The 27591-nt window shown below is 45.2% G+C and overlaps 1 protein-coding gene across 1 annotated transcript in view; it reads left to right on the top strand.

Moving 5' to 3' along the window:
* Positions 1-7541: 7541 nt before the first annotated feature.
* pkib (protein kinase (cAMP-dependent, catalytic) inhibitor beta) overlaps positions 7542-27591 on the top strand; it is a 38708-nt gene continuing 18658 nt past the window's right edge. Inside the window, exons 1-2 of the mRNA XM_080485197.1 lie at positions 7542-7750; positions 7922-8113. Of these exons, the coding sequence (XP_080341323.1) occupies positions 8064-8113 (50 nt within the window). The 5' untranslated portion in view covers positions 7542-7750; positions 7922-8063. The remainder of the gene's footprint in view (positions 7751-7921; positions 8114-27591) is intronic.

Here is a 27591-nt window from a genome sequence, read left to right as displayed (position 1 = left end):
AATACTAGTTAGATATTTACCTATTACATATTTATTTATTGTGACACATTTATCTATTATTCCATATTATATGACATATTCTCTTCCAGCTCTTCAGTTATTAGATGTTTCCCTCTCAGTTCCTCCAGAAGACCCCCCACTGTGCTCTTTGCCCTCCGTTCTCCATCTCTTCATTCCTCTCCTCTCTTCTCAGACTCTCCACCTCGGCCATGGCTTCACTGAGTCTGGCTGTCAGAGCATCAGGACATGTGGGCAGTGATAGGAGAGGTCCTAGTGAGGACCAGATGGACCTGTTCAGAGTCCTGTGTTATCACATTCATTCACTGCTTGTTCAACGTGCAACCAGTTGATAGCCATCATTAGATACATCCGTCAACTGAAAGATTAAAAGACATGAAGACACTGTAAAGTGCTGTTGTGTGACAGCGTGAGAGTTAAACAGGAGTGGTAAAAGTAAGACACGGTAAGAAAGCAGCTCTGACAGTTCAGGTCAGGCATTGAGTTTCCAGCAACACGGGGCCCGAGTCTCCATCTGTCTGCGTCTGACCTTTGGGGGACTTGGTGAAGGTGTGAGTAACAAAGAAGCTCATACCACTTCCAATTTTAATTTCCCCTGAGAGCAAAATACATATCCACATGAAACCCTGTTAATTTATGACTTAATAGGCTGAATAAATCTAATCCCTCTGAGATTTGAGCCATTTATTGTCGTAGCATTCCCAGAATGCCTGCGTTTACCTAAAGAGAGCGTCATTATCTGCTGGTTGATGGGGTATATAATACTATCAGGGGCTTTTGTGTTTGTACGAAGCTGTTCAAGTAGCGAAATCTCTTGTGTTTTAAGTACTATGTGTGTAACTTGATTGGGTTATGTGTGCATATTTAGATTCATACATGTGTCCTTAGATCTGAATGGGCATAACAGAGTGGATGTGTGATATGATATTGTCTACCCAGACGTTGGATTGATGGGTTTTGTCGCTCTTTGGCATAGTGACAGAATAAATCAGCAATAAATAGTGTTTTTGTTGCCCTCAGTGTGGACTTGTAGGCTTTGCCGAGTGTGTTCCTGTCCAGGTCTGATTCTAATCACTGAGCAGTGCAGCTGAACAGACACGGTGCGATACCACCTGACAAGTCTAGGCCTGAAGAGACGCATCTACACTTACACAGGAAATGCTGACGGTTCATTCTTAACTGACATTGGGCCAATTCCTCATTTGCAAATTAGGTTTAACGATAAATATAACACAGGTCCCCCGGCTAGCTCAGTTGGTAGAGCATGAGACTCACAATCTCAGGGTAGAGGGCTCGTGTCCCACACCGGGCGCCACCTTCCCGTGGGCTCTCCACCTGCAGGAAGGTTCTTAAATGGTGCATTGTGATCTGGGTGACGGTGCTCACACTGTCACCCCCGCGACCCGGAAACGGATAAGAGGGAGAAAATGAATGAATATAACATGTATGGTGTTGATTTTGATGTGATTCTCACTTCTTTTTTCTTTATTTGTTCTTTATTTATTCATAATCCTCTTTGAACATTGTTTGGTCCAGTGCATGTTTTGTAGGTTAATTGAATTATTATTATTTTTTGAATAATAATGATCTACAGAGTCAGAAATTGACTATCAATATGTGATTTCCAGATAAAGTAACTAATACCAGTAAGAGGATACAGAGTTTTCTTGAAAGTGGAGATTTTTTACTTTGTTTGTAATATAATGGCACATATATTTGTCAATGGAATATATTTTCTGCAATATTTCATTGTAATTTTAATATTCTACTGTTATCAATGAGATTATTTTCACCAACTTTGCAACCCAGACCACAGAAACTCCAAGCTGGTATATCTGGCTCTTCTTTAGGTGGATGTAACCACTATAAACAACGTTCCTCTTGTGGGGGTTTCTATCTTTTCTACAGGGACACTGAGACAGCACACAAATGATTTTGTTCATTATCCATGTATTTTTAGGACGCCAGCCTGTTGAATTTTATCGAAGAAAAGATAAACAACAGCTTTTACGACCATCTGAACAGACAGATAAGGCTTGACCCCCCCCCCCCCCCCCTCACAAAGAAGACATTGGTATAATCCTCTCACCGTTTGAATGAAAGTGCTCAAAAAGATGAATAATCCTATTTCTATATTTCTATATCTGAATTTTTCCCCCATAAATATTAAGACTTTAAGTGTACCTTTATGTTAGATCATGTATTTAATTCCTGTGCAGTATAAAGGATCCATCAAACTCTGAAACCTGTGTTATGTGGGTCACTTCATATGTAAATGTCATGTTTCTGGTACACTGGCTGCTTTACCAGCATAGATTATGAAACAAAAGCTCCCCTGAGCACAGGGCTGGAAAACAAACTCTGGCTGCTTCACATAGAAATGAAGCAGCCTCGTGTGGTTGGTTGCCAGTAAATATACTAATTGTGAATATTCAGTTCTAGCTTTGCCTCAAACTGTGTTTGTTTTCAGATTGTTGAGTCCTTGTTGAGAACATTAGATCTGAATTCTTCAAATCTTTTTTGTCTTACTATTGTTATATTAGTTAAATTGGGGTTGATTAGATTGCTTAATTAAAGAAAAGTCTCTACATTTCTTCCCTCACTGGAATTGTGGACCTTTTCTCACACATACATTCAGATCACTAATCACATCCTCCATCTATTGCTCTATTTAAGTGAAATGTTTTATATTTGGGCTTGAAGAGCAAGAGAATGTCTACAAAGGCCAACCTTTATCAATATTTCAAAGGTCCTCTGGTTTGTATTCATATTTTCTGTTCACCAGGAGAATGTTTGGTCTTTTTCCAACTCTGCTTTACATCTGTTTTCTCTCTCTCTTACTGAATAGTTTTCTGGATAAGATAAGATAAGATAAGATAAGATAAGATAAGATAAGATAAGATAAGATAAGATAAGATAAGATAAGATATCCGTTTATTTATCTCACATGTGGAGAAATGTGCAGTGGTACAACAGGATAGTAAAGAGAAAGAAGTACACAGCAGGAACTAAAAAAGCAGATAAAAATACAATATGATAAAAGAATATACACACGGTGCCTATAAGTGTGGACATGTACAGAATATGGGGGTGGATGTATTTTACATAGTAAATCCGTTCTTATAGATTATTATAGTTATAGCACTACTTCTTGCCCAGTTGCAGTGGAGTGATATTGTCCGGTGGTGGTGTGCAGTGGTCTCCTGGGAGCAGGCTTGGTTGAAGAGTCTGACTGCAGCAGGGAGGAAGGACCGGCGGAGTCTCTCCTTCAGACACCGCGGGTGGAGAAGCCTGTCACTGACGGAGCTGCCCAGTGATGTGACGGTACCATGTAGGGGGGGGGAGACGGTCTCCATCAGGGATGAAAGCTTCTTCAACATCCTCCTGTCTCCCACCACCTCCACAGGGTCCAGGGGGGGCAGCCCAGGACAGAGCTGGCCTTCCTCACCAGTTGGTTCAGTTGGTTCCTGTCTGCAGCCGGAGTGCTGCTGCTCCAGCAGACCACTCTATAGAAGATGGCTGATGCCACCACTGAGTCATAAAAGGTCCTCAGGAGCGCCCCCTGCAGTCCAAAGGACCTGATTCTCTGCAGCAGATGGATTCTGCTCTGGCCCTTGTATTATCATGTATTATAACTAATATAATAACCTTTGCAGCCCCATTGCAGCCACCCACTCATTAGCCTTTATATCATTCATGGTTTTTTATAATTCCTGTTTCAATCTGGAGGCTGTGGAGTATTACAAGAACTACATCCCATTGAGCAAGCAACGTCCATAGACATCCAAGAAACGTCCGTCCGTCCAGGCCATAATCTGGACGTCTATCTGACAGCCAGAACTAGTCAAAAATAGAAGTTTTAATAGGCCATAATCTGGATGTGTATTTGACAGCCAGAACTAGTTCACAAATGACTCATAAAAATAAAATGATGAACATCTAAGACACCCAGAATTAGTTCAAAGGGACAGGTCACAAGCTGTCTGTTAAGTCCAACTGCCTGTATAATTATTGATTTGTCATTAAAATAATGAGGGAAGTAGATCATGACAAGAAAGAGGAGACAGCGTGTGAAGTTTAAGGCACAATCTCTGAGTTATGACCATTTATTGTTTTGGTTGCGAGGCATTGAACTTTTCAAGCCTCCAAGGAGAATCTGGCCACTTTGATGTCCTTTCATCTTGTCAATACGACTATGTACATGCAAACGCCTCATGTGGTCTCAGTCAGTGAATTGTTCACAGATTAATGAAATAGAATAAAACATGAATATCTATTTAAACTGTGTTTAATATTTCTGGCTTATAACCCAAGTGATTCACCATTAACAGACCATTCATGTATATTAAAAATGTATTTCAAGATATGTGAAGTGATACATCATTAAACCCTAATGTCAGAAATGAAGTCACATCATTTGCACTGAGCTTTGGGTAACTACAGATAATGTATTAGAGAGTAGAAACTTGGACGTAACCCAATGATGGCTGTTTTTGATTTAAATTCAGGAATTGAACAACCTGTAATATGAAACTTGATTTTAAAGGAATAAAATCACCCTAAATATTATTCTTAATCAGATTACTTTTCCTTAACTGCCCCAAAACCTACAATGATTTGAATATTTTACATTTAGTGGAAGAAATTCTACTCTACAGAAGTTATTCTGCTTCAGCGTGTCCATCTAGATTTGATCAAATCAATGGAAATATTTCAACAAAGCTCAAATTTGACCATCAGCTGTTATGCTTGCTTTTCTGATTATGTCAAATGAGGGATGTTAATGCTTTTTCACGAGAATCAATAAAATTAACAAAATATACTTGTCATGCTTGACATTAATCAAAGTTAATCAATGATTAATTAATATCATATCAGCTATTTTTCATTCTGTATATATTAAACAGTGTAAGAGGATTAAAATAATCTGCTGTATTTGGATTAAATTGATTAAAAATGTGCTCTCACCCTCCTAAATTGCATCTTCAGTCCACATGTCAGGGCAGGACATTGTTGTAGTGGTTTGCACTTTTCTCACCCGTGAGAAGTTTCCTGGTTCGATTGCATTTCCTAAATAGATTTGTTCCTCTGTTTTGTATGTAGTCATATTTTATTCCACACTATGATTGTATTTTTTTTTATTATTTTATCTTGCTATTTATTTATTTATTTATTTATTTATTTATTTATTTATTTATTTATTTATTTATTTATTTATTTATTTATTTATTGAATTGAATTGAATTGAATTGAATTGATGTCCCAACCATGTCCAAAAAGGAAGAGGATGAAACTCATACCCCTTCTCAGCTCAACAATTAATAATTTTGTACCCCATTTGTGTTTATATTTCCAAAATAAACACACACACACACACACACACACACACACATAAACTGACAGCTGGATTGATGCTGGTATCAGTTTTAGCATTTGACAAAAAATACTTTATTCTGGGAGAAAATATCATTGGCAGCAAACTACTAACTTATTGTGTGGCTCTGAATGTATGTACACAGCCATCGGCAACAAGACTTCTGACATACTGAGTAAGCAATGCTGGACTACTCCTTAAACGAAAGCTGTTAAGATTGGTGTAAAGAAAGAATAAATATGTGCTCTAAGTTTGTCATACTAAAGAAGTGTGTTGTTAACCAAACTGTCAAATTTGACTGATTAATATATACATATATACACACTTTATGAATGTGTTTAGAAGAAAATGGCTGAATTCGCTTTACACAGACTTAATTGTGCCGATAACTTTTCTGGTGATGATGGTGTCTGGGACTAACTGGGACAAACTGGGACTAACTGGGACAAACTGGGACAAACTGGGACAAACTGGGACTAACTGGGACTAACTGGGACAAACTGGGACTAACTGGGACAAACTGGGACAAACTGGGACTAACTGGGACAAACTGGGACTAACTGGGACTAACTGGGACTAACTGGGACAAACTGGGACAAACTGGGACTAACTGGGACTAACTGGGACTAACTGGGACAAACTGGGACAAACTGGGACAAACTGGGACTAACTGGGACTAACTGGGACAAACTGGGACTAACTGGGACAAACTGGGACAAACTGGGACTAAGGTTTTATTAATGTAACACACACAGCTTAACCACGATCATGTTTTTTCTTTTCCTCCTCTTCTTGTTTTTTCTTTTCCTCCTCTTCTTGTTTTTTCTTTTCATCCTCTTCTTGTTTTTTCTTTTCATCCTCTTCTTGTTTTTTCTTTTCATCCTCTTCTTGTTTTTTCTTTTCATCCTCTTCTTGTTTTTTCTTTTCATCCTCTTCTTGTTTTTTCTTTTCCTCCTCTTCTTGTTTTTTCTTTTCATCCTCTTCTTGTTTTTTCTTTTCCTGTGCCCTGAGGGATTTGTCCACCTCATTTCTTCGGTGTGTTTGACAACAAGGACTGCAAGTTGGTGCAGGGTTGTAGTGAGGTTGCATTAAAGAGGTTCCTGACCTGTCTATAGTCCCGTTTCCACAGAGCCCCTTGGTGCCGGTACGGGTCAGGTCGGAACCGGTTGTTGTGAGTTTCCACCGACTCAGAACCGTTACCAACCGGTACCATTGGTAACCATTTCTCGCTACCCCTCCACTTGGGCTACCAGGCACAATGTGCCGGATATGAGGGGGAGGAGCTTCAACACTGCCGTCTGCTCATTGGTCCGTGACGACCGCTGTTCTTCCAGCGAGCAGCCATTTCCAATCAGTTCTTCTGCAGCAATCAGGAAACGTTTTTGAAAATGTCCCGTTATGGTGTCACATCCTGCATGATTACACAACCGTTCATAACCCCGTTCAGCCGTCCCTCGGGGGCCCCTTCAGCTGGGGGCCCTAGGAGAAACTGTGTAGCCTACCCTGTTACGGCGCCTCTGTACATGACATGTACATATGATAATATTGAATTAAAGCTGCAAGCAGTGTTGGTCGGGAACTCGCCCGTCGGGGTCGGCCCGATCACGGCCGGCCCGATCACGGCCTCTTGTGCTGTAGATCGATTATTCCTGAAACCACACTACCTATCTGTTAATTATTAATTTTTTTGTACAAAAACTATCAAATCTATTTATAAATATTTTTTCTAATATTTTAGAGAACTGTGGTAATATTGAGATTGGTCTGTAGTTCATAAATAGGTGTGGGTCTCCAGCTTCGTGAATAGGAACGACTTTCGCAATTTTCTTCAGCTATTTATTTATTTATTTATCTATTTATTTATTTGTCCGTTGCTGTTATCTGTTCATCTTCAAAATAAAACCATATTTTAAAAAACGTTACGGATTTCTTCTGTTTGTCTGAAACTGTCATACAGCCGCTTTTTGTTGAATGCAGAATAAAACGCCTCACAGTTCTTTGACTCTCATCGCTGTGTCACTCGGTATTTTCTGGAAAAGTCCCTGTGACGTTTTCTCTCAGCTCTTACTCTGAAAGCCTCCGGCCGCGTTGCTTCTTCCGGTCCGGGTGCGAGGCGCTCCGGTGTTCGCGTGGTGTCCCTCTCGCGCTCAGTCCGCTTGATGCCGCGGCTCCGGCGGCTCTGAGGGGGACGGACGCTCCGACTCTGCGCACCTCTCCTCCCTTTTAGAAGATGGCAGCAAGCGGATCGTTCCTCCCGCGGACTTGTTTTGATTTATTCTGATTATTTTTTGAATTCTGATTATTTTTTTATTATTCTTATTTTCTGTCTGGGTGTCTGCACTGCACTGAGATCAGCTGGTGAGTGTCTGCCGTGTCACCTGTTTCTGCTCCACAGGTAGGGCCGGCTGCAGACCTGCACAGCCCCGAGCTACATACTTATACACCTTTTTAGTTCATTTATGTCTTTATTTATATGCTGATCTATGCGCGCGCGCGCCCAGTAAATCCTGACCTGGCTTCAATCTGCAGCCTTCCTCTCACCTCCACACGAGCTGCGTTGTGTGAATCAGCTGTTACGTGGAAATGCCACCGGCTCCCAGCAGAGAGCTGCAAGGCAGCGGGATGATGTGCTTGATTGGGAAAAAGAAAGGAAAGGAAAGTGTGTGACAGGATGGAGCGCAGTCAGTGGACGTGGCTGTGTTCCATTTATTCAATGACAAGGTGAGGGGTGCGTGCCATTGTGCCTGTGAGTGTTCAGATTTGCATATTTTCGGGATTGTGATGGCAAGACGGTTCAACAGCCTGAAGAATGGACTCCCATCATGCAAGAAATTACAAAACAAAAGTAGTTGTTAGCATTTCCACATTAATGAGAGAACATCCCGGCTTGAGGGGAATTGTTCTCCTCACACTGCAAAATAAAACAGCTTCGATCTTTTGTCCAAAACTTAAATAATGTAAGTAATTGGACAATTCATATGATAATTAGGTGAAGTCAACAAACCGAGACACTTTTTAAGGCCCTGTTTACACGACAACGTTTCACCTGACAACACCTAATCCGCTAAAAACTAGCGTTTCCACTGCAGCAGCAGACAGAGACAACGATGTAGTTAGTCTGCCGGGCCACTGGAGGGCGCTGTTGCTTGGTTTTGTAATGAAACGACACAGACGTGTGCAGAGAACAGAACACTATAAAGGTGAAGAAAATGGAGAGAACCTGACATCCTAGTGGACTGATGAGGAACCGGATGATATCAGGGAGAGTCTCAACTAGTAAACTACTGATCTGGAGGAGAAAACTAGAATATGAACCACGGGTCGTACCACTACGGGTCGTACCGCTACGGGTCGTACCACTACGGGTCGTACCGCTACGGGTCGTACCACTACGGGTCGTACCGCTACGGGTCGTACCGCTACGGGTCGTACCGCTACGGGTCGTACCGCTACGGGTCGTACCGCTACGGGTCGTACCGCTAGGGGTCGTACCGCTAGGGGTCGTACCGCTACGGGTCGTACCGCTATGGGCCGTACCGCTACGGGTCGTACCGCTACGGGCCGTACCGCTACGGGTCGTACCGCTACGGGCCGTACCGCTACGGGCCGTACCGCTACGGGCCGTACCGCTACGGGTCGTACCGCTACGGGCCGTACCGCTACGGGTCGTACCGCTAATGGTCGTACCGCTACCGGTCGTACCGCTACGGGTCGTACCGCTACCGGTCGTACCGCTACGGGCCGTACCACTACGGGTCGTACCGCTAGGGGTCGTACCACTACGTGGCCGCCATGTTTGTTTACAACTGGATGAGCAGGAGGGGGGGGGGGGGATGAGCAGTAACAGGCTCTGTAGCCTCCAGCAGTCTCTGCAGGAGGGATTAGCACCATGAAAGAATCTTTCCACCTTGGCAGCCGGATTAAAAACTTCAGGATCCAGTGGATCAGAACACCGGTGTCGGGTAAACGGACCCCCCAAAAGTGAAGAAAGTTTTGCGGATACCCCCTAAATCGTGGTGTAAACGGGGCCTATAACAATTCATTTGAAGGTGTTTTAGTTCTGCTAATTGCCTTTTTTGTTGTAGTAAAGTGCAGGAAAGCCAAGCAAGGTTCTGGTTCAGCTTTGTTGCTGTGGCAGAAAGAAACGTCTGCTTGAAATTATTCCTTCGTCCAAAATTGCTTCTCAGTGTCAGTTTGTGTGTCTGATAAGAATTTCTATCATTTTGATTCTCTTTAGATCAAGGTGATTTGTTTTTTGTGTCAAAGTAAACGTTCTGCTATTTTGGTTCTATGTCTTGCTGCTTGACTCCTCCCACAGTAGTTCTGGAGCTCAAGATGGTCATTAGATTGAAGGTTTCTGAACTATTTTGTCTAAATCAGAAAGGATATTTGTTGGAATCAACTTCTTGAATTTTGGTCGAAAGCTGACATGGGAGTCCTTCCACATGAGTGAAGCCTTATCTTAGTATCATACAGAAGTCAGTACAGGTCAGACTAAGACTTGATGGTGGATAAGTTCAGCCAATGTCAATCTCCTTGGAGAGACACTTGGACTGCAGTTGGTATCGGCTTAGAAAAGAATGGAATAGCCTAGAAATACTTTACTAATCCCTGGGGAAACTCGGCTTGGCGGCAGCTCGTCAGCTTTGATGGTAGATTTTTGACTTGAGATAGTAAATGCTTTATTTATTTTCAACACATAAGCTCAAGGTTTCCATTGCACATTAGTATTGGTATTGTATCAGTACCGTATCAGGTTCTGGTATCGATATCAGTGATACCAGCTGGTACTGGTATTACTTGGTATCGGATCAGAAAAATGATTAGTGGCATCGAACGTCACAACTTGCCTCTATCAGCCGGATCGGCTCTGATCCCCTGCAACCCTATAAACATTATGAATACATTGGAGAAGTACCCACCATTTCTGATTTTTCCCAGAGGGTCACTGATTTAATCAGAACAGTGGGTGAACTGGTGCCCAATACATTGATTACATATAGAACATGTATCTTTCATCAGACTCGCATACAGAGCGGCTGATGTGCGATATCTCGCCCTCCTTTGTTGTGTTGCATAATTATTGGCAAACCAGTCAGTGGGGGGGAGGACCCGGTGTTTTGGATCTCCTGGTTCCAGTGTTGACTGTTGACCACCATCCATTGTTGGTGCTTATTACTGCAGATGTCAAAAACTAGATAAACAAAACTTCTTAATTAATCAAGAATATCTCCTATCTTGATGATTGTGTTTGAGTTTGAAAAGCTAGGGAGGAGGGTAAGACTCTGGAATCTATTTTCAGTTTGTTTTCCATCAGTTTGTTGTGTTTGTGTGCTATTTTTGGTAGTAATGCAGCGGTCTGTGAAAACGTGTAGATATTTGCAGAAGGACCTGGTACTGCTGTGTGCTGGCGCTGTGAGGGAAACAGAATTCTCTCAGGCACCATTTACACTTCAAGGGGTAACATAGAGTTTCTTTTTGCATTTTTGTTTCACAAAAAGTTTTGAAAACAATATCCGTTCACATAGATCCGAAGGGATCATCCCAAGGGATAAATAAAGCAAAGTCTAAAGAAACACTGAAAACGATGTTGTTGCAGGTCGGAGCATGTTTTAAAATTTGTGTTAGAACATGAGGTCTAAACAAGCTCTGCGTTTTGAGTAGGGCTGAAGGATTAATTGCATTAGCGATAATATCGCGATATGATAAAACAGGATTTTCTAATCGCAAGGCTGCGATTTAACTGCTCACGTGATCTGGTCACGTGACGACTTAAGCATCCTGTGCGTGTCATCTGCCCACCTTGCCCAAACGGGCTCGTGGTTTTTAGGGATGGAGCCGATCCGATCCGGGATCGGGTTCCGATATCAACGTATTTCACTGATCAGAAATTTCCGATCAAACCTGCGGAGATTTCTGCTCCATGATCCTGGTCTGATCCATGATCCTGGTCTGCTCCATGATCCTGGTCTGCTCCATGATCCTGGTCTGATCCATGATCCTGGTCTGCTTCATGATCCTGGTCTGATCCATCATCCTGGTCTGCTTCATGATCCTGGTCTGATCCATGATCCTGGTCTGATCCATGATCCTGGTCTGCTTCATGGTGCTGAAATGATCCCCAGTGTTTCCCTGCTGCTGCTCTGCTCGCTGGCTGCAAACTGTGGACTGGATTTCCTGAAGGGAGGCGGGTCTCAATGAGACCAGGAGGAATGAGGCAGGAAATCCAGTCCACAGTTTGCAGCCAGCGAGCAGGCTAGGGAAGTAGCACTGTGCTATCCAACTTTTCATGGCAACATGTTGCTGATTGGACGGATTTTAGTCTCACAACACCACAAAGCAACACAGCAACGTGGATGTTAGCAAAGCAACGTGGATGTTAGCAAAGCAACACAGCAACGTGGATGTTAGCAAAGCCGTAGTCCAGCAGGGCGGCGCTCTGCAGCCAGACCTCAGTGTTTTCAGCCTCCAGCTCTGGGAGGAGAACAGCTCTGACATCAGAACAATGAGCAGCAGCTCCTCCAGGCTGTCAGCAGGAGATTCACTCCTCCGTGAAGCTGCGTCCTACTCCACGCTAAACTCCCTGAAAATAGTCCCAATGGTTGGAGCTGCGTTAGAGCTGGAAACATTGTGTTGCTGCTGCCTTGCTCAAGAGTTTCCCCAGGGATTAATAAAGTCATTCTGAGCTTTTAAAGATAGAACTAGTTTATTATGAGATGATGACGTCATGCAGACCCCCACATTGTCCACATGGAACTAAAATACTCTGTACTGCTTCCTTTTCTGTCCTGATACTAACCTCAAGTTGTCTTTAGAGAGAATACATGTATACATTAGTACATTTCATACTTTACTGTAGAGAGGAGTTTATTACAGCCTCATTTAAAATCAACAATAATGATAATAATAATATTAAAGCAAACAGCTCTGCTATCAGAATAGTATCAGCAGATATACAAAGTTAAGTATCGGGATCGGATCAAAAGTGAAACAACGTGGATTGGTGCTTCCCTCCTGAAATGTAGATGAGCAAACCACTCAAAACCCTTAATGTCCAGCGCAGCATTAGTATAGTGACCCAGCCTGGTTTAGGGCTTTGATCCTTAATGTCCAGCGCAGCATTAGTATAGTGACCCAGCCTGGTTTAGGGCTTTGATCCTTAATGTCCAGCGCAGCATTAGTATAGTGACCCAGCCTGGTTTAGGGCTTTGATCCTTAATGTCCAGCGCAGCATTAGTATAGTGACCCAGCCTGGTTTAGGGCTTTGATCAGCACAATGGACCAGCGGTTGGCTCGTTGTGGTGAACGCTTACTAGACTGCAAGTCACAGTATTTACTAAGTTTACTACTGTAATTGAAGTAGAAGATAAATAAACTGTCTTTCATATTAATACATGCTTCATGTGACTTTATCTTAACATAAGCCTCGTCTATAAGAAAGAACAATTTATGTAGAATAAGTCTGATATTGTTTATTATAATACACATTGATTTATTACTTGTGTTTGTTGAAAAATACATGAGAAGAGAACCTTGAAAAAATAATCGCATGTTAAATCGCAATATTGAGGAAAAAAATCGCAATTAGATAATTTTCCAAAATGGTTCAGCCCTACTCCTGATCCTTCCTGAGATGTTCGCTTCTCTTTGTACACTCTTCTTACATGAAGTCTTTAGTGAATCATCAGTGTGTCTGCACCAGGAGAATGACTTCTGCTCTACCAGCTGCTCCTCCCTCTTTTTTTCCCCTTAAATATTCATTTTAGCTTCCAGGCACATCTTTTAATTTTTGTCATTTCACCCTTTGTTAATCACATCTCTATGAGGTCACATGTGTATATCAGCTCTGGGCTTCGCTTCAGTGCCTGGATGGCTGCCGTTTGGGCTTGATTCTTTCTTTTAGGTCGCTGTGCAGTGATCAGCTGTCAGTCAAACAGTGTAGGCAAGAGGAACTCATTTCTCTTTGTGTTGTGTTCACTTCAATTCAGCTGACTATCGCTGTTCGTATTAACTATTGATTTCTCAGAGGCAATATTATAAAACACAGCACATCCTGGGTAAAAGCTCCTAGAATAAAATACATGGAAATGATGGATCTTTATTCAGTATTCTAAGGACCTATGGACTGTAACAACCAATGAAAGGACATTGATGGCCATTGTTACATTATTGTTTGTTACAAGGACTGAAATTTCAGCAAGTTTGGATGCTGTTTTCTTTCATTTGTTATTTTGAGTCTGTTTCTTCATCCAGGGGGCAGCGGGGTGAACAGATTCTATCCAGGGTGTTAGTGGTCTGATTAAAATACAACTGGCTTTGCTTTGTAGCTGTAAATGTCTTTAAATGTGATGTTAACCATAGTCACATCCCAAAACTCTTCACAACGCTGTTAAGATGGGCTCTGATAGGCTCATGAATAGGATTACATCACCGACTCTGATCTTAATACCAATCGGGACCATTTTATCAGATGGAAGTGTTTATATGATTTCAATCGGATTGGTGTTTGATTGGATGACTTATGGTTTCTGTAACCACAGTTTCAGTGTAACCATCATTTTCTTTCTTGGATCTGCCACAGATTTTCTTGAAAAAAGTTTGAAAAGTTAATAGAAAAATTGCCTTTTTCCCTGCTTCCACGGAGACGTGGTCAAAGTGTTTTCAAAAAGCTACTCTTTGGCAGCCATTTTGAAAAAAAAAGTGTTTTCAGTGCCTTTGAGCTCCGTTGTCATGTAAGCAAACACCCAAAACACAAAAATTTGCCATTTTAACTTGAAAACGGGGCCTAAAAGGTGTTAAGCGTAGTGAAGGCAAAACCTTGGGACATGTGAAATCTGTGGAGGTTCGACAAAGTCATTATGAGCCTCAGAGTGGGATCCATAAGACATGACATCCGTTTGTAAACTATTTTGAAGGCATAACTGCAGCTATTGTATCCTTGATGGTCCACTTTCAGCAGAGTAACAAACACTTACAGTCAATAAAAAAAACTGTTGAGATTCTTGAACAGAATTCATCATTCTGTCTCTGTCTTATCTGGTTCTGAGAAAGTCCGGTACAGATTGTGTATGAGATTTATTATTTTGTGTTGGACTTTGGCTAATGAGGCAACATGGGAAATTTGCACGCACATAAAGCTAAAAGAGGATAAAACTATATTTATGAACCGAAGTGGTCAACTTGTGAGTAGTAGCTAAAACTGTGGTTCCACCGCAGTACATGCCCGTGGGGCGGGGCGGGGTGGAGCGGGGGTGGAGCGGGGCGGGGCGGGAGGGTACAGTACGGCAAAGCTTTCCTCGACGCAACTGTCGCGCAATCCCACCACAGAAAGTATGGTTAAAATGTAGGTGGGGTTGTGAACGACACGGGGGCGTGTCGGGTGAAGAACACAAAAGCGGGCGGCTTTACCCGGCCGATACTCCGCAGCCGTCTGAGTCGTTCTCTGTGACACAGTGAAAACTTTCTCATTGTGAACAGCAGCGTCCAGCTCCTGCTGAAGCGCTGACGTTTTAAAAAACCCAGTTAACATATCGTATGTAAACAACAACTGAAGGGTTTACAGCCGATGAAATATTTAGATATTACGGGCAAGTCGAGAGTGACGATCCTTCGCTACCAATCAGCAGACGGCTGCGTTGTCGCTCCTCCTCACAGACCCGTTCCTCAGTGCTCGGTACCTCAACTGAGGGGTCTCAGAAAATAGTAGCCGGTGGTGTGCGATTTCTTTTCATACCATCCACAACCCTTTCAGTCGGACCACGCAAAAACCCGCCCCGCTCCGCGACGTCCCGGCACAGAAAGTGTGGTGGAACTGCGAATTAAAAGAGGCTAAAAGAGCAAGAGAAGATCAAGGCAGTATCTTTCAAGCTTACACACCTGAAACTCTCACAGTTCTTCATTGTACCTTATCATTTAATCTCCCTTTGCTTTTATTACAAGTCACACCCTGGTCATGATTCATCCTTGAAAACACTTAGCTCGATTGAGACTTTGAAAGTGTGTGGCTGTAAAAACTACGAGGAGGAGCCAAATGTTGGAAATGTGCTTCAGTAAGTGCTTTGTGAGGTGGAAGGTGGCGCAGCAGCATCCCATATAGGAGTACAGTCAGTTCTTGTCATGGTTTAAAGCGTCTGACTTCATGCGTTGTCCTGGAAGTGAATGGACTCGGCTCACGTCGACTCGGTTCTGCCACACCTGACTTCCTATCATCTGCTCTCCTTCCGCATCCTGCTCTTTCTGGGAAATTGGTGTCACTGAGCATCAACGCAGGCGGCGGCAGGCATATGAGGACGCCGCCTTCCTCCCACCCTCGCTCCTCCAAGGTACCAGACACACTTATCTTTGACCTTTTTTCTTTTAAATTTATACATTTTTTTCATAAGACACAAAGGCTGTTGCTGTGATCAGTAATCAAGTAACTGCTTTACCTATAAATTTGGTGTAATCTGCACCGGCCTCCACATTGCTGAGCAGCTTATCTTCATCCCCTATCAAAGTCTTTACGTCATCAAAGACCTGAGACAGACAAACAGAGTGCGTGCCAAAGTTTGAGCAATACAGTAGGTGTGATTCAAACATTTAAACTGGAGCAGTGAGAGTATGTTTTACATCCAAGTCTCATTTCTTCAAATTATGAACAAACTGGAATGTTTTTGAAAGTTAATGATTAGAAAAATTAACAGCTATGTTCTGTTTTTAGGACGAGGTGAAACAATCCCGATTAAACAACATTCCTGAGATATCAGTGGTGTCAATGAGTTGGGATGGTTTTGACGCTGTTCCGGTAGCTGGTCTAATTGAGTGAGGGGGGGGGGGGGGGGTTGTCAGCATCATTGGGGTCATCAGGTGGTTACCCTCTTTCACTGGTGTTTCGATGGTAGGCCCACGACACCTCCAGAGGGCTCATCGGCAACACCCGGCGTCCCCCCTCTGCTTTCAACCCTTACGTGCTGCGGGTGTTGGTGGCGGTCCAAGATGTGTCTCGCCTCTTCATCCACGGCCATCGACTTGCTTCTTCTGCTGCACCTGAGAGGGCTTTGATGGTTTGGCGTAGGGTTTGGCCTTGGATTCCCAAATCCTTAAGCAGTCTGATGGTTGACTTGCCAATGAAGCCTCTGCAGCCGACGTCCACTGGACGAACCTTGGCCTTCCATCCGCGTTGTTCAGCGTCGGCTGCCGGCTCCATGTACTTAAGGCTCTTGCGTTCAAATGCCTCCTCCACAGCAGCCTCCCAGGGAACAGGTCTATGAGGTCCACGGTGTGGAGTGAGGAGGACCAGAGCACAATGTCTGGTCTGAGATTTGTTGTGGCTATCTCAGAAGGAAAGCAGAGCCTTTGGTTCAGATCTGCAGCCAACCTCCAGTCGCGAGCCCCACTGAGCTGGCCGGTGTCCGCTGTGGTACAGCCTCTGGCTGGCTTTGCACCTTCTCAGATGAACTTCCTTGCAGAAGAAGGATGGAATGATGGAGAAGGCAAGGCATTGATCTTTACCCGCCTGGTATCCAAGGCAGCTGCTAGGCACTTCAGCACGTGGTTGTGCCTCCAGGTGTACCGGCCTTGTGACAGGCTTGTCTTGCAGCCAACCAGAATATGTTTAAGGTTTGCGGGACATGGACAGAGGGGACACGTGGGGTCTGGTCCGTACCATTGGTTGAGGTTAGAGGGGGAAGGTAGGACGTCATACGTGGCAAGTAAGATGAAGCTGATGTGAAATGCTTCCATGCCCATCAGCTCCTTCCAAGACAACTGTCTCCTCTCGACTCCCTCCCATCTCACCCACTGTCCTTGCTTGGCTTGTGAGACAGCTTTGGCGTCCCTCGTTGCCTGCTCATGCTGACGCACCTCCTGGACGACCAGCTGTCGGCGCTGAGCTGGAGCTGCCCTATGCCATGATGTTCTGCTCTCTCCAAGGCCGAGACCTCCTCTCCCCTGCTGCACAAGGCCGACGATGTCTCTGTATCTGAGGTCTGACTTTGCCTGCTGTGTAGCCTCAGCTGGGGTCCATTTCCTTCCGGTCTTCAGGGTAGGAGCTGCTTGGGCAACGCATGGATCATGGGACTCTGTTAGTGTCATTTCCAGCCTAACTTTAGAGCACTTGAGCTCCTCTGTAAGGCTGGAAACAGGAAGCTCCAGAATGCCTCTTCTGTACAGTCCAATGTTGCTAAAACATTTGGGGAGTCCCAGCCTCTCCAGTTTCTCTACCTTTGAGATTCTGACCTCATAGAGGGTAAGAGGCCACATCAGCCGGGGCATTAGCCCAAACTGAAGACACCCCAGCTTCAGCCTGCCAGGGAGCATGGTCTTATGGATACTCTCAAGGCCACATATGGTGTCCTGCCTGAGCTGGTCTACTTGCTCTGTGTCCTTGAGAGTGGCATGGTACCAACGTCCAAGACTTTTTATTGACTGATTAATGATATTAAAACCAACAAAGGTTAATGCACAATGAACAGCCAATGCAAAAATGCTCTAAAAGTAATGTGGAACTGTTCAAATTGGTCTTCTAACTATCTAAACTTAGATTTGATTTCTAGCTCTTAAATACAAGCCAATGCATATCAATGTGCTTTTTTGTCTTCACAAATTGAAAGGTTTTAGACTGATTTACATCATTTTACAAATTAATTTATTCAAGAATGCAGTTGTTATTTATCACGTTTTTTTTTTTTAAGCAACAATGCTTGCAATGTTAAGAATACTTTCTTAAATGAAAAGTTTGGCATCTTAATTAAAAACACAAAAACGATGCATTATCATACTACGATACTACTTAAAGAAGCCGATACAAACCCTCTGTTTTCAGGCAGCCCTGGTTCTTATATGACCTGAAAGGATTAATTAATGAAAACGTTTATTCAGATGTAAAATTAGATAGGACCTTAGTATCATGATGCATATAATGTACAAACATATTCAAGGGTGATTGGGAAAAGGTGCATACTTATTAAACCCTATCTTCTCAATGAATCTATTTCAATACAGTATATAGATGGTTGTTTCCTCTATTTAAGACGTTTTTTACAGTAGTATTTAGGAAAAAGGTAAAGGAAAACCTTAACCCCATAGTGCCTGCAACCACCATATTATTGTAAACCCTTTGTTTCATCCATGTAGTTATAATAGACCATATCTTTAAGCTTCATAATTTAACATCACAAACTGAAATGCAAAAAGTCCCAACTGAATTATGAACTTCTAATTCCATATTTTATTAACAATGGCATGAATGTTGTATGTGTGGTTGGTTTCCCCTTCTGTTGTTGCATGTTACACAATAACAAATAACATCTTCACCAGTTTAATCTTCATAAACTAGTAAAAGGAGACTTTTATGCAGGTATCTTGAAAGATGTGAAGGGGAACAAAGAAATCGAAGGGGATGTCATATTTTTCCTTAAAAAAAAAAAAAAAATCTGTCAAGTTAGTTTCTCCAGAAACTACTGCAGCAGCTTCACTGCCAAGTAGAAAAACAAAAATGAGCAAGAAAAGGAGAATTGACGACCAATCAAAAGAAAAACCTGATGGTGTAGACAAACTGCTATTGAAGTGAAACAAAGAACAACACAGTGTGTTTATAAAGCTGTACTTCTGATTCCGTACGGATGTCTCACTTCAGATAACCCAAAGGTTACGAAGGTGGCGGTATTAAAATCGATTCCCTCTGCGACTCACTCGCACGGGTTTGAGACAAAAAGTGGAGGAACATGTTGCCTTCAACTCACTTTATTTTCCGTCTGCCGGCTGCCATAAAAGTGACAGAGACAAAAAGTGTGCCAGGTCTGAAATGTGTCTCTTGGTGGGAAGATAAATGACAGCTCAGCGTCACTTGTCACTTACAATTTTACAGCTGTGCACCAGATTCATTCCCTCTTGATTGCAGGGCCTCGTTTCTTTGAGGGTGGAAACAGTAATTTGCTGGACTAAATGCTAGTCATTCATTATTCCTCTGTATTGACCAGTGACCTATAAGTCTGGGATGCTGGTTCTGTAACGCTTGTTGACCTTTAGCGTGACCTATGGACCGTCTGCTGTTCGGCTTCTTTTATCTTTCTGCCATTAAAAGATGTCGGACTGTGAAGGACACAAGAGAGGACTGATTTTCCGGGATGTGGAAGAAGATGATAGAGAAGGTTTTTTTTCCTCCGTTGCTAGAGTCGGAGGGGTCCAACCTCGGCCTCCCTGCTCCCATTTTCCCTGTACGATGAAAGGCAGCATAACTCGATAGAGTGTGGCTGACGATGGGAAAGGCCTGTGGCACATCAATGTCCTCTCCCCCTGCCCAGCCCCTCCGCACTGATCTGATAGGATTGGGAACAGTCGGTGAGATGAGATGGTTCCCCTGCGCAGACAAAGGCTTTATTGTAATTCCAGAAGGCATCTGTCCATGACTGAGATCACTGACCTTCTCCATGTAGCAGGCCGCACAATAGAATCAGCTGCTCGGTTGTTTCCCCCTCTGTAATTACCTCGTGGAATCCCCTCTGTCCCAGAAACATCTCGAAACGGTTTGTCAGGCATCAGCACACTGAAGAGGCTGTGAGAGGGCGAGAGGTGCTGAGACTGCCTCGACTGCACCTGACAGCGAGGAACATTTGCATCTTCGTATGGCGGCGAGGAGGAAATGTTTGAAAAGTTTGAACGCCAGCTGTTCCAGATTAAAGTCTGATCTCTGTTGAGGTGTCCATTTTCTGAAGCAGTCAGTGAAGCGTCATTTGCTCTTTCGCCGGGGCAGTGACTCCTGATTAAAAAGTGTTAATTGGTGGGTAAAGCTATGAATAATTTAACAAAAACAGTAGCAGACGAGGACTTATCAGATATTTCAAATTCAATCATAGCAGCTAGTACTATCTTATAATGCAGCATATTGTCAACTAGGAAACATAACTCAAATACAACTGTAAGACTTGGATGGGCTGAAGGGGTGCAATGTGGTTTATACCGATAAACTTGGAGCGAACGCGAGAAGCTTTAACAATTATAACTTATTTGAATAGGAAAGTGGGCATTCAACCATAAATGGCAAACAACATGGATGAAGATTTTAAGTTTCTAGAAAGAATAGCCCCTTGATATTTAACATCTCATTTCAAAATGTGGTTCAAGAACTGGCTGACTTTGACCCCCCCTCCTGCACCAGTATCTCTTCTTAACCAAAAGATACTGTGCAGTTTGCTTTTTTTACTTATAGTCCACTTTTCATTCTGCAGTGCTCACACTATTCAGCTCGTGCAATGGGTGTGTCAGTCTTAAAACTGAGGGGATGTGAACATTTTGCTTTGTTACATTGCTGGTTTTCTTGTTAAACCCGATGAATTAAACAGCAAAAGCTGAGGTTGTTTGTAGCCAACAGCTGGGGAGTTTTTGCAGCAGGCTCCTCATATCCCTCGGGCCCCTTTGCATGACAACATTTCAAGTGAAAACGTGTGTTTTTTGCATTTCCGTTTCAGATGCCTTTACACAGCATTGTTTTGAAAACAGATGTCAGTCTACACGCAAACAGCAGAATTGCCTCACACGATGTAGTTAGCATGCCAGGCTCCGAGTTGGCGCTGTTGGTTGGTTTTGTAATGAAACCACACACAGAGAACATCCATCCATCCATTGTCTCCCACTTATCCGTTTCCGATCGCGGGGGTGTCAGCCTGAGCACCGTCACCCAGATCACATAGCACCAATTAAGAACCTTCCTGCAGGTGGAGAGCCCTCAGGAAGGTGGAGAGCCCTCAGGAAGGTGGAGAGCCCACAGGAAGGTGGTAAGCCCACAGGAAGGTGGAGAGCCCTCAGGAAGGTGGTGAGCCCACAGGAAGGTGGTGAGCCCACAGGAAGGTGGAGAGCCCTCAGGAAGGTGGAGAGCCCTCAGGAAGGTGGAGAGCCCACAGGAAGGTGGAGAGCCCACAGGAAGGTGGAGAGCCCTCAGGAAGGTGGAGAGCTCACAGGAAGGTGGAGAGCCCACAGGAAGGTGGTGAGCCCACAGGAAGGTGGAGAGCCCACAGGAAGGTGGAGAGCCCTCAGGAAGGTGGTGAGCCCACAGGAAGGTGGAGAGCCCACAGGAAGGTGGAGAGCCCACAGGAAGGTGGAGAGCCCACAGGAAGGTGGTGAGCCCACAGGAAGGTGGAGAGCCCACAGGAAGGTGGTGAGCCCACAGGAAGGTGGAGAGCCCTCAGGAAGGTGGAGAGCCCACAGGAAGGTGGAGAGCCCACAGGAAGGTGGTGAGCCCACAGGAAGGTGGAGAGCCCACAGGAAGGTGGTGAGCCCACAGGAAGGTGGAGAGCCCTCAGGAAGGTGGAGAGCCCACAGGAAGGTGGCGCCCGGCGTGGGACATGAACCCTCTACCTAGAGATTGTAAGTCTCATGCTCTACCAGCTGAGTTGGCCGGGTACACACAGAGAACAATATGCTATAAACATTCAAAATGGTGAGTACACGGACATTTGTCTGGACAGACGATGAAGTTGGATTGCTAATGCTATTGCTCTCAACTATAAAACTACCAAGTCTCAGGAGAATATGGACTGAGAGTCATGACACTTTTTAGGCCGCCATTGTTGTTGTTATATATCTATTCACTGTTCTTATGGTCCATCTACTTGTGCAGTGTGCAGAACATTATTTTCTACGGCCATCATGTGCAGTGGCAGTGTTTTAGGAAATCTGTGTTTTGTCCCTGTTTCCACGGGGAGTGTTTTCAATGGCTCAGAGTGCCGTTGGCATGTAAACGGAGATTAAAAGTTTTCCTTTTTGATTTGAAATGGAGTAAACGGGGCCTGGATCATCTCAGTTGGGTTCTGTTCATTTATGAATGAGGCAACAATAACGTCTTCATTTTATCAACAATTTGTGACAGAAGTCTTTCTGCTGTATTCACCTGTTGTAAATTAGTGGGCAATCGGAACTTAAGAACAATCACTGTTCATCCTTTTGCCAACATACCACTTGATTGCCAGTGAGCCTATTTCTAACGCTGAACTCAGTGCTTTTGGTAAAATGTGAAAAATAAAAATAAAATCTAAATTCTTTTCCTTGTAGAGACTCCAGCTTCCTCTCCTCCACTTCCTTTCATTTTATCCCCGTTGCTGACTGGAGCTTTAATCACGAACCCAATGCAAGAGCCTGAGCTTCTAATGCATGGTGACTGTGTGTGTGTGTGTGTGTGTGTGTGTGTGTGTGTGTGTGTGTGTGTGTGTGTGTGTGTGTGTGTGTGTGTGTGTGTGTGTGTGTGTGTGTGTGTGTGTGTGTGTGTGTGTGTGTGTGTGTGTGTGTGTGTGTGTGTGTGTGTGTGTGTGTGTGTGTGTGTGTGTGTGTGTGTGTGTGTGTGTGTGTGTGTGTGTGTGTGTGTGTGTGTGTGTCAGGGTTGTCGTCAGTGAGCGCCAGAGGCCCATCGGTGGCGGCCAGCGCGCCGGAGCCTCACGTGGTGGCTGCTGCCTCTCCTCGCCGCATCGCTGTCACCACCATGATCTACTAGGGAGAGCGCCTGAGGTGGACGATGGCCATTGTAGCGCCCCTAAAAAACCCAACAAGCTTGCCGGTGAAATTTTGATGTGACCGTCCTCCCGGTGTCACACATGCACAGTATTTATTCCCTCGACCTTAGTGCTGGTGTCTCCATGATTGATGGCCTCTAGAAGCCAACACCACAAGTCCTGTATGGATATAAACGAGCTGTCAGGAATGTTTTGCCATACATCAAGAGGAAATGCATGTAGCTTTGTATTTGGGGCTTTATGTTTGTCTTTGTGTTCTAGACACAAAATCAATCCAATAGAGTTGACTAATAAATAGAATTATGTATTCTCTTTCAACTGTACAACATAGAGGAAATGTGTGTCACCTTGGACTTTTAAATCAACAGTACAGTGCTTTAGCCGCTACCTTCCCAGGTATTGCTAACAGATCAGACTCAGGTCATAGAAGTGACGATCCACACACAGATTGTTTATGAACACACACCCTGACTGATCCATAGGCACCATGTATTAATTCATTATCTTTATATGATAATCCTTTCACATCAATATTTCTCTCTTCTGCATGACCTCTGTAGGAGTTTCATAGCATTTAGATTAAATCCCTTGTGTGAAATATGATGCATCATACAGCCAGCTGTTATCTAGAGAGGACCGACCTTAATCAACATGGAATGGATTTAATCGTCTCACTGAACTCTGAGACTTTGATTTAATACAAGAGAAAATGGTCCCATTTGTTCACGTCCACTGTAGAGCAATCTTGTGAAGAATTCAGCTCCTTTAATCTGAGTGTCTGAAGCTTGAACTTCTCCTCGGTGGAGTTGTGTAAACATAAATCATCTGAAATCATTTGTCACATTCGGGCCCCGTTTATACGACAACGTTCCAAGTGAAAACGTTTTGAAAGCAATGTCCAACGGACCCCCAAAATGCAACACAAGTTTTAAATTTTTACTGGAAAATGTCCTAATAAACTGGTCAAACTCTGTATGACCCGGTTTTACCATCACATGAGTGACGTGTGAAGACGTGACCTTTAATATCACGGTGAACTGAAACTATGATATGGTGTATATGTAACTATTTGTGTTAAACAGAACACATGAGAATACTAAGAGGAAAGTCAAGTATTCCCTATATATTGTCAAACTGAATGGATTTGGAGGTGGAAATGATCAAATGCATGCTTTTGGATTCAATGAGCTTAATATGCATGTTTGCTCATTAGTGCCAATTATTTGAGATCATTAAAAGAATGTTACTACGTTTACCTCTGGTAATTATGTTAAATTGTCCTGTAGTTCCCATACAGCTGGTTACGCAGGCTGATCAGAAGTCACAGAGAAACAGTTTCAATCAGTAAAATCTGTCAGGTTCCCTGGCAGGCGACAGTGATTGACCGAGTCCGAGTCCAGCAGCTCTCTCTCCCTCAGGCTAATGAGAAGCAGAGCAGAGATCAATAGCAGTGCTGGTTGTTGTGTGTGTGCAGCCACCCACAGGCAGGGACCCCCCCCCCCTCAAAAAAACAACAGGACACATAGGGGTTAGGACAATATGATTTTCTCTTGCTTGACCTTCTTAATGGGGTGAACTGTGTGGGCGTAGCCGTGTATCACTGATGTCATCTGGTCAGAACGGGATATTTAAGGGACGCCGTGTTTCTCCTGAGACGGTGTGTTCCTGTTCAACGTGTCCTATTCTTTAGATCATTCCCGCGGCTTCTTCCGGCGCGGCGTGGCGCGGCCCTGCCTGCCTGCCTGCCTGCCTGCCTGCCTGCCTGCCTGCCTGCCTGCCTGCCTGCCTGCCTGCCTGCCTGCCTGCCTGCCTGCCTGGCGGCGCGGCCCTGCCTGCCTGCGCTGCCTGCCTGCCTGCCTGCCTGCCTGCCTGCCTGCCTGCCTGGCGGCGCGGCCCTGCCTGCCTGCCTGCCTGCCTGCCTGCCTGCCTGCCTGCCTGCCTGGCGGCGCGGCCCTGCCTGCCTGCGCTGCCTGCCTGCCTGCCTGCCTGCCTGCCTGCCTGCCTGCCTGCCTGCGCTGCCTGCCTGCCTGCCTGCCTGCCTGCCTGCCTGCCTGCCGGCGCGGCGCTGCCTGTCAAGTGCTGCTAATTGCTGTAAATAGCTGGGTGCTCTGCTGATGTGATTGACCCCTCCTGAAAAGCTGCTCAATCTGTCTCATATTTGTTCCTGGGGGGGGGTTGTGGGCCTCATTTAGTTAATGGCTTGTTGTTATTGCACATTAAATTCAGTTGATTACAGAGAGGGCGGATGTCTTCTGGAAACTCATTGGAAGGACAGTGACACCAGCAAACTGCATGATGGGACTGATGTGAACAGTATGAACTAGTGTTGTCACGATACTGATACCGATACCGATACCGATACTGATACCACCATGGAGTTCGATACTTTCGATACTTTTCCAAATAAACACAAAAGATGTCATTAGATCAGCCTGTCTTAAGTAGGACCAATGTCTTTAAATGGGTTGTTACTATGCAGTAAACTTTATAACATTAAATGGGTATATAAGTTACTAGCTGTGGTTCTTTGAACTCCTTCTGCAGGTCTGGGTGTTTGTCCTTCAGGAGGTTAGCAGGTTAGTAGGTTAGCAGGTTAGTAGTGTTTCCACTCTGGACCAGACGTGTTCTCTAACACTGTTTGCACAGTGGAGCTTCAAGTGTTGATGGAAACACCGTGCTCTTTTGTTTTGAAGCCAAAATACTTCATATAGTACTTCTGGTACCTGTTTTTTCTACAAGTTGCAGCCTTGTGGATGGAGCAGCAGTCTCTCTCTCTCTCTCTCTCTCTCTCTCTCTCTCTCTCTCTCTCTCTCTCTCTCTCTCTCTCTCTCTCTCTCTCTCTCTCTCTCTCTCTCTCTCTCTCTCTCTCTCTCTCTCTCTCTCTCTCTCTCTCTCTCTCTCTCTCTCTCTCTCTCTCTCTCTCTCTCTCTCTCGGGTCGTTTGAGTCAGTTACGCATGCTCACTCTCACATGGACGCAAACGCCATGTCATTTACGCATGCACATCCGGTATTCTTTTCAAAGTGCAAGGTTGTTTGGGAAAGATTGTTTTGAAAATACGTTGTTTTGACTTTTATTTTGAAGTTGTGTAGGTCGAGTATGAAGCACTTATTCAGTTGTGGATCTCGGGTCGGAGCGTAGGAGCAGGAGTAGTAGGGGTAGCAGCAGGAGTAGGAGCAGCAGCAGGAGTAGGAGCAGCAGCAGGAGCAGCAGCAGGAGCAGGAGTAGGAGCAGGAGTAGGAGCAGGAGCAGGAGCAGGAGCAGCAGCAGGAGCAGGAGTAGGAGCAGGAGCAGGAGCAGCAGCAGGAGTAGGAGCAGGAGTAGGAGCTACCCGGTCTCAGGGAAACCGGAGTGCAAAAAAAAATTAAAAAAGAAAAGTGCAGAAAGCGGAGCGCTGCTTTCAGAGAGACTGATGACTCTCCCCCCCTCAGAGAGACTGACGACTGACGACTCTCCCCCCTCAGAGAGGCTGACGACTGACGACTCTCCCCCCTCAGAGAGGCTGACGACTGACGACTCTCCCCCCCTCAGAGAGACTGACGACTGACGACTCTCCCCCCTCAGAGAGGCTGACGACTGACGACTCTCCCCCCTCAGAGAGGCTGACGACTGACGACTCTCCCCCCCTCAGAGAGACTGACGACTGATGACTCTCCCCCCTCAGAGAGACTGACGACTCTCCCCCCCTCAGAGAGACTGACGACTCTCCCCCCCTCAGAGAGACTGACGACTGATGACTCTCCCCCCTCAGAGAGACTGACGACTCTCCCCCCCTCAGAGAGACTGACGACTCTCCCCCCTCAGAGAGGCTGACGACTGACGACTCTCCCCCCCTCAGAGAGGCTGACGACTCTCCCCCCCTCAGAGAGGCTGACGACTCTCCCCCCCCCTCAGAGAGACTGACGACTCTCCCCCCTCAGAGAGGCTGACGACTGATGACTCTCCCCCCTCAGAGAGACTGACGACTCTCCCCCCCTCAGAGAGACTGACGACTGATGACTCTCCCCCCTCAGAGAGACTGACGACTCTCCCCCCCTCAGAGAGACTGACGACTCTCCCCCCTCAGAGAGGCTGACGACTCTCCCCCCTCAGAGAGGCTGACGACTCTCCCCCCCTCAGAGAGGCTGACGACTCTCCCCCCCTCAGAGAGACTGACGACTCTCCCCCCCTCAGAGAGACTGACGACTCTCCCCCCCTCAGAGAGGCTGACGACTCTCCCCCCCTCAGAGAGACTGACGACTCTCCCCCCTCAGAGAGGCTGACGACTCTCCCCCCTCAGAGAGACTGACGACTGATGACTCTCCCCCCTCAGAGAGACTGACGACTGACGACCCCCCCCCCCTCAGAGAGACCGACGACTCTCCCCCCTCAGAGAGACCGACGACTCTCCCCCCTCAGAGAGACCGACGACTCTCCCCCCCTCAGAGAGACCGACGACTCTCCCCCCCTCAGAGAGGCCGACGACTCTCCCCCCCTCAGAGAGACTGACGACTCTCCCCCCTCAGAGAGGCTGACGACTCTCCCCCCTCAGAGAGACTGACGACCCCCCCCCCCCTCAGAGAGACCGACGACTCTCCCCCCTCAGAGACACCGACGACTCTCCCCCCTCAGAGAGACCGACGACTCTCCCCCCCTCAGAGAGACCGACGACTCTCCCCCCTCAGAGAGACCGACGACTCTCCCCCCTCAGAGAGACCGACGACTCTCCCCCCCTCAGAGA

This window comes from Lipophrys pholis, assembly GCF_963383615.2.
Source record: "Lipophrys pholis genome assembly, chromosome: 17".
Taxonomy (NCBI): Eukaryota; Metazoa; Chordata; class Actinopteri; order Blenniiformes; family Blenniidae; genus Lipophrys; species Lipophrys pholis.
Note: the sequence above shows the minus strand (reverse complement) of the source record. Positions and strands in the feature narration are given on the sequence as shown.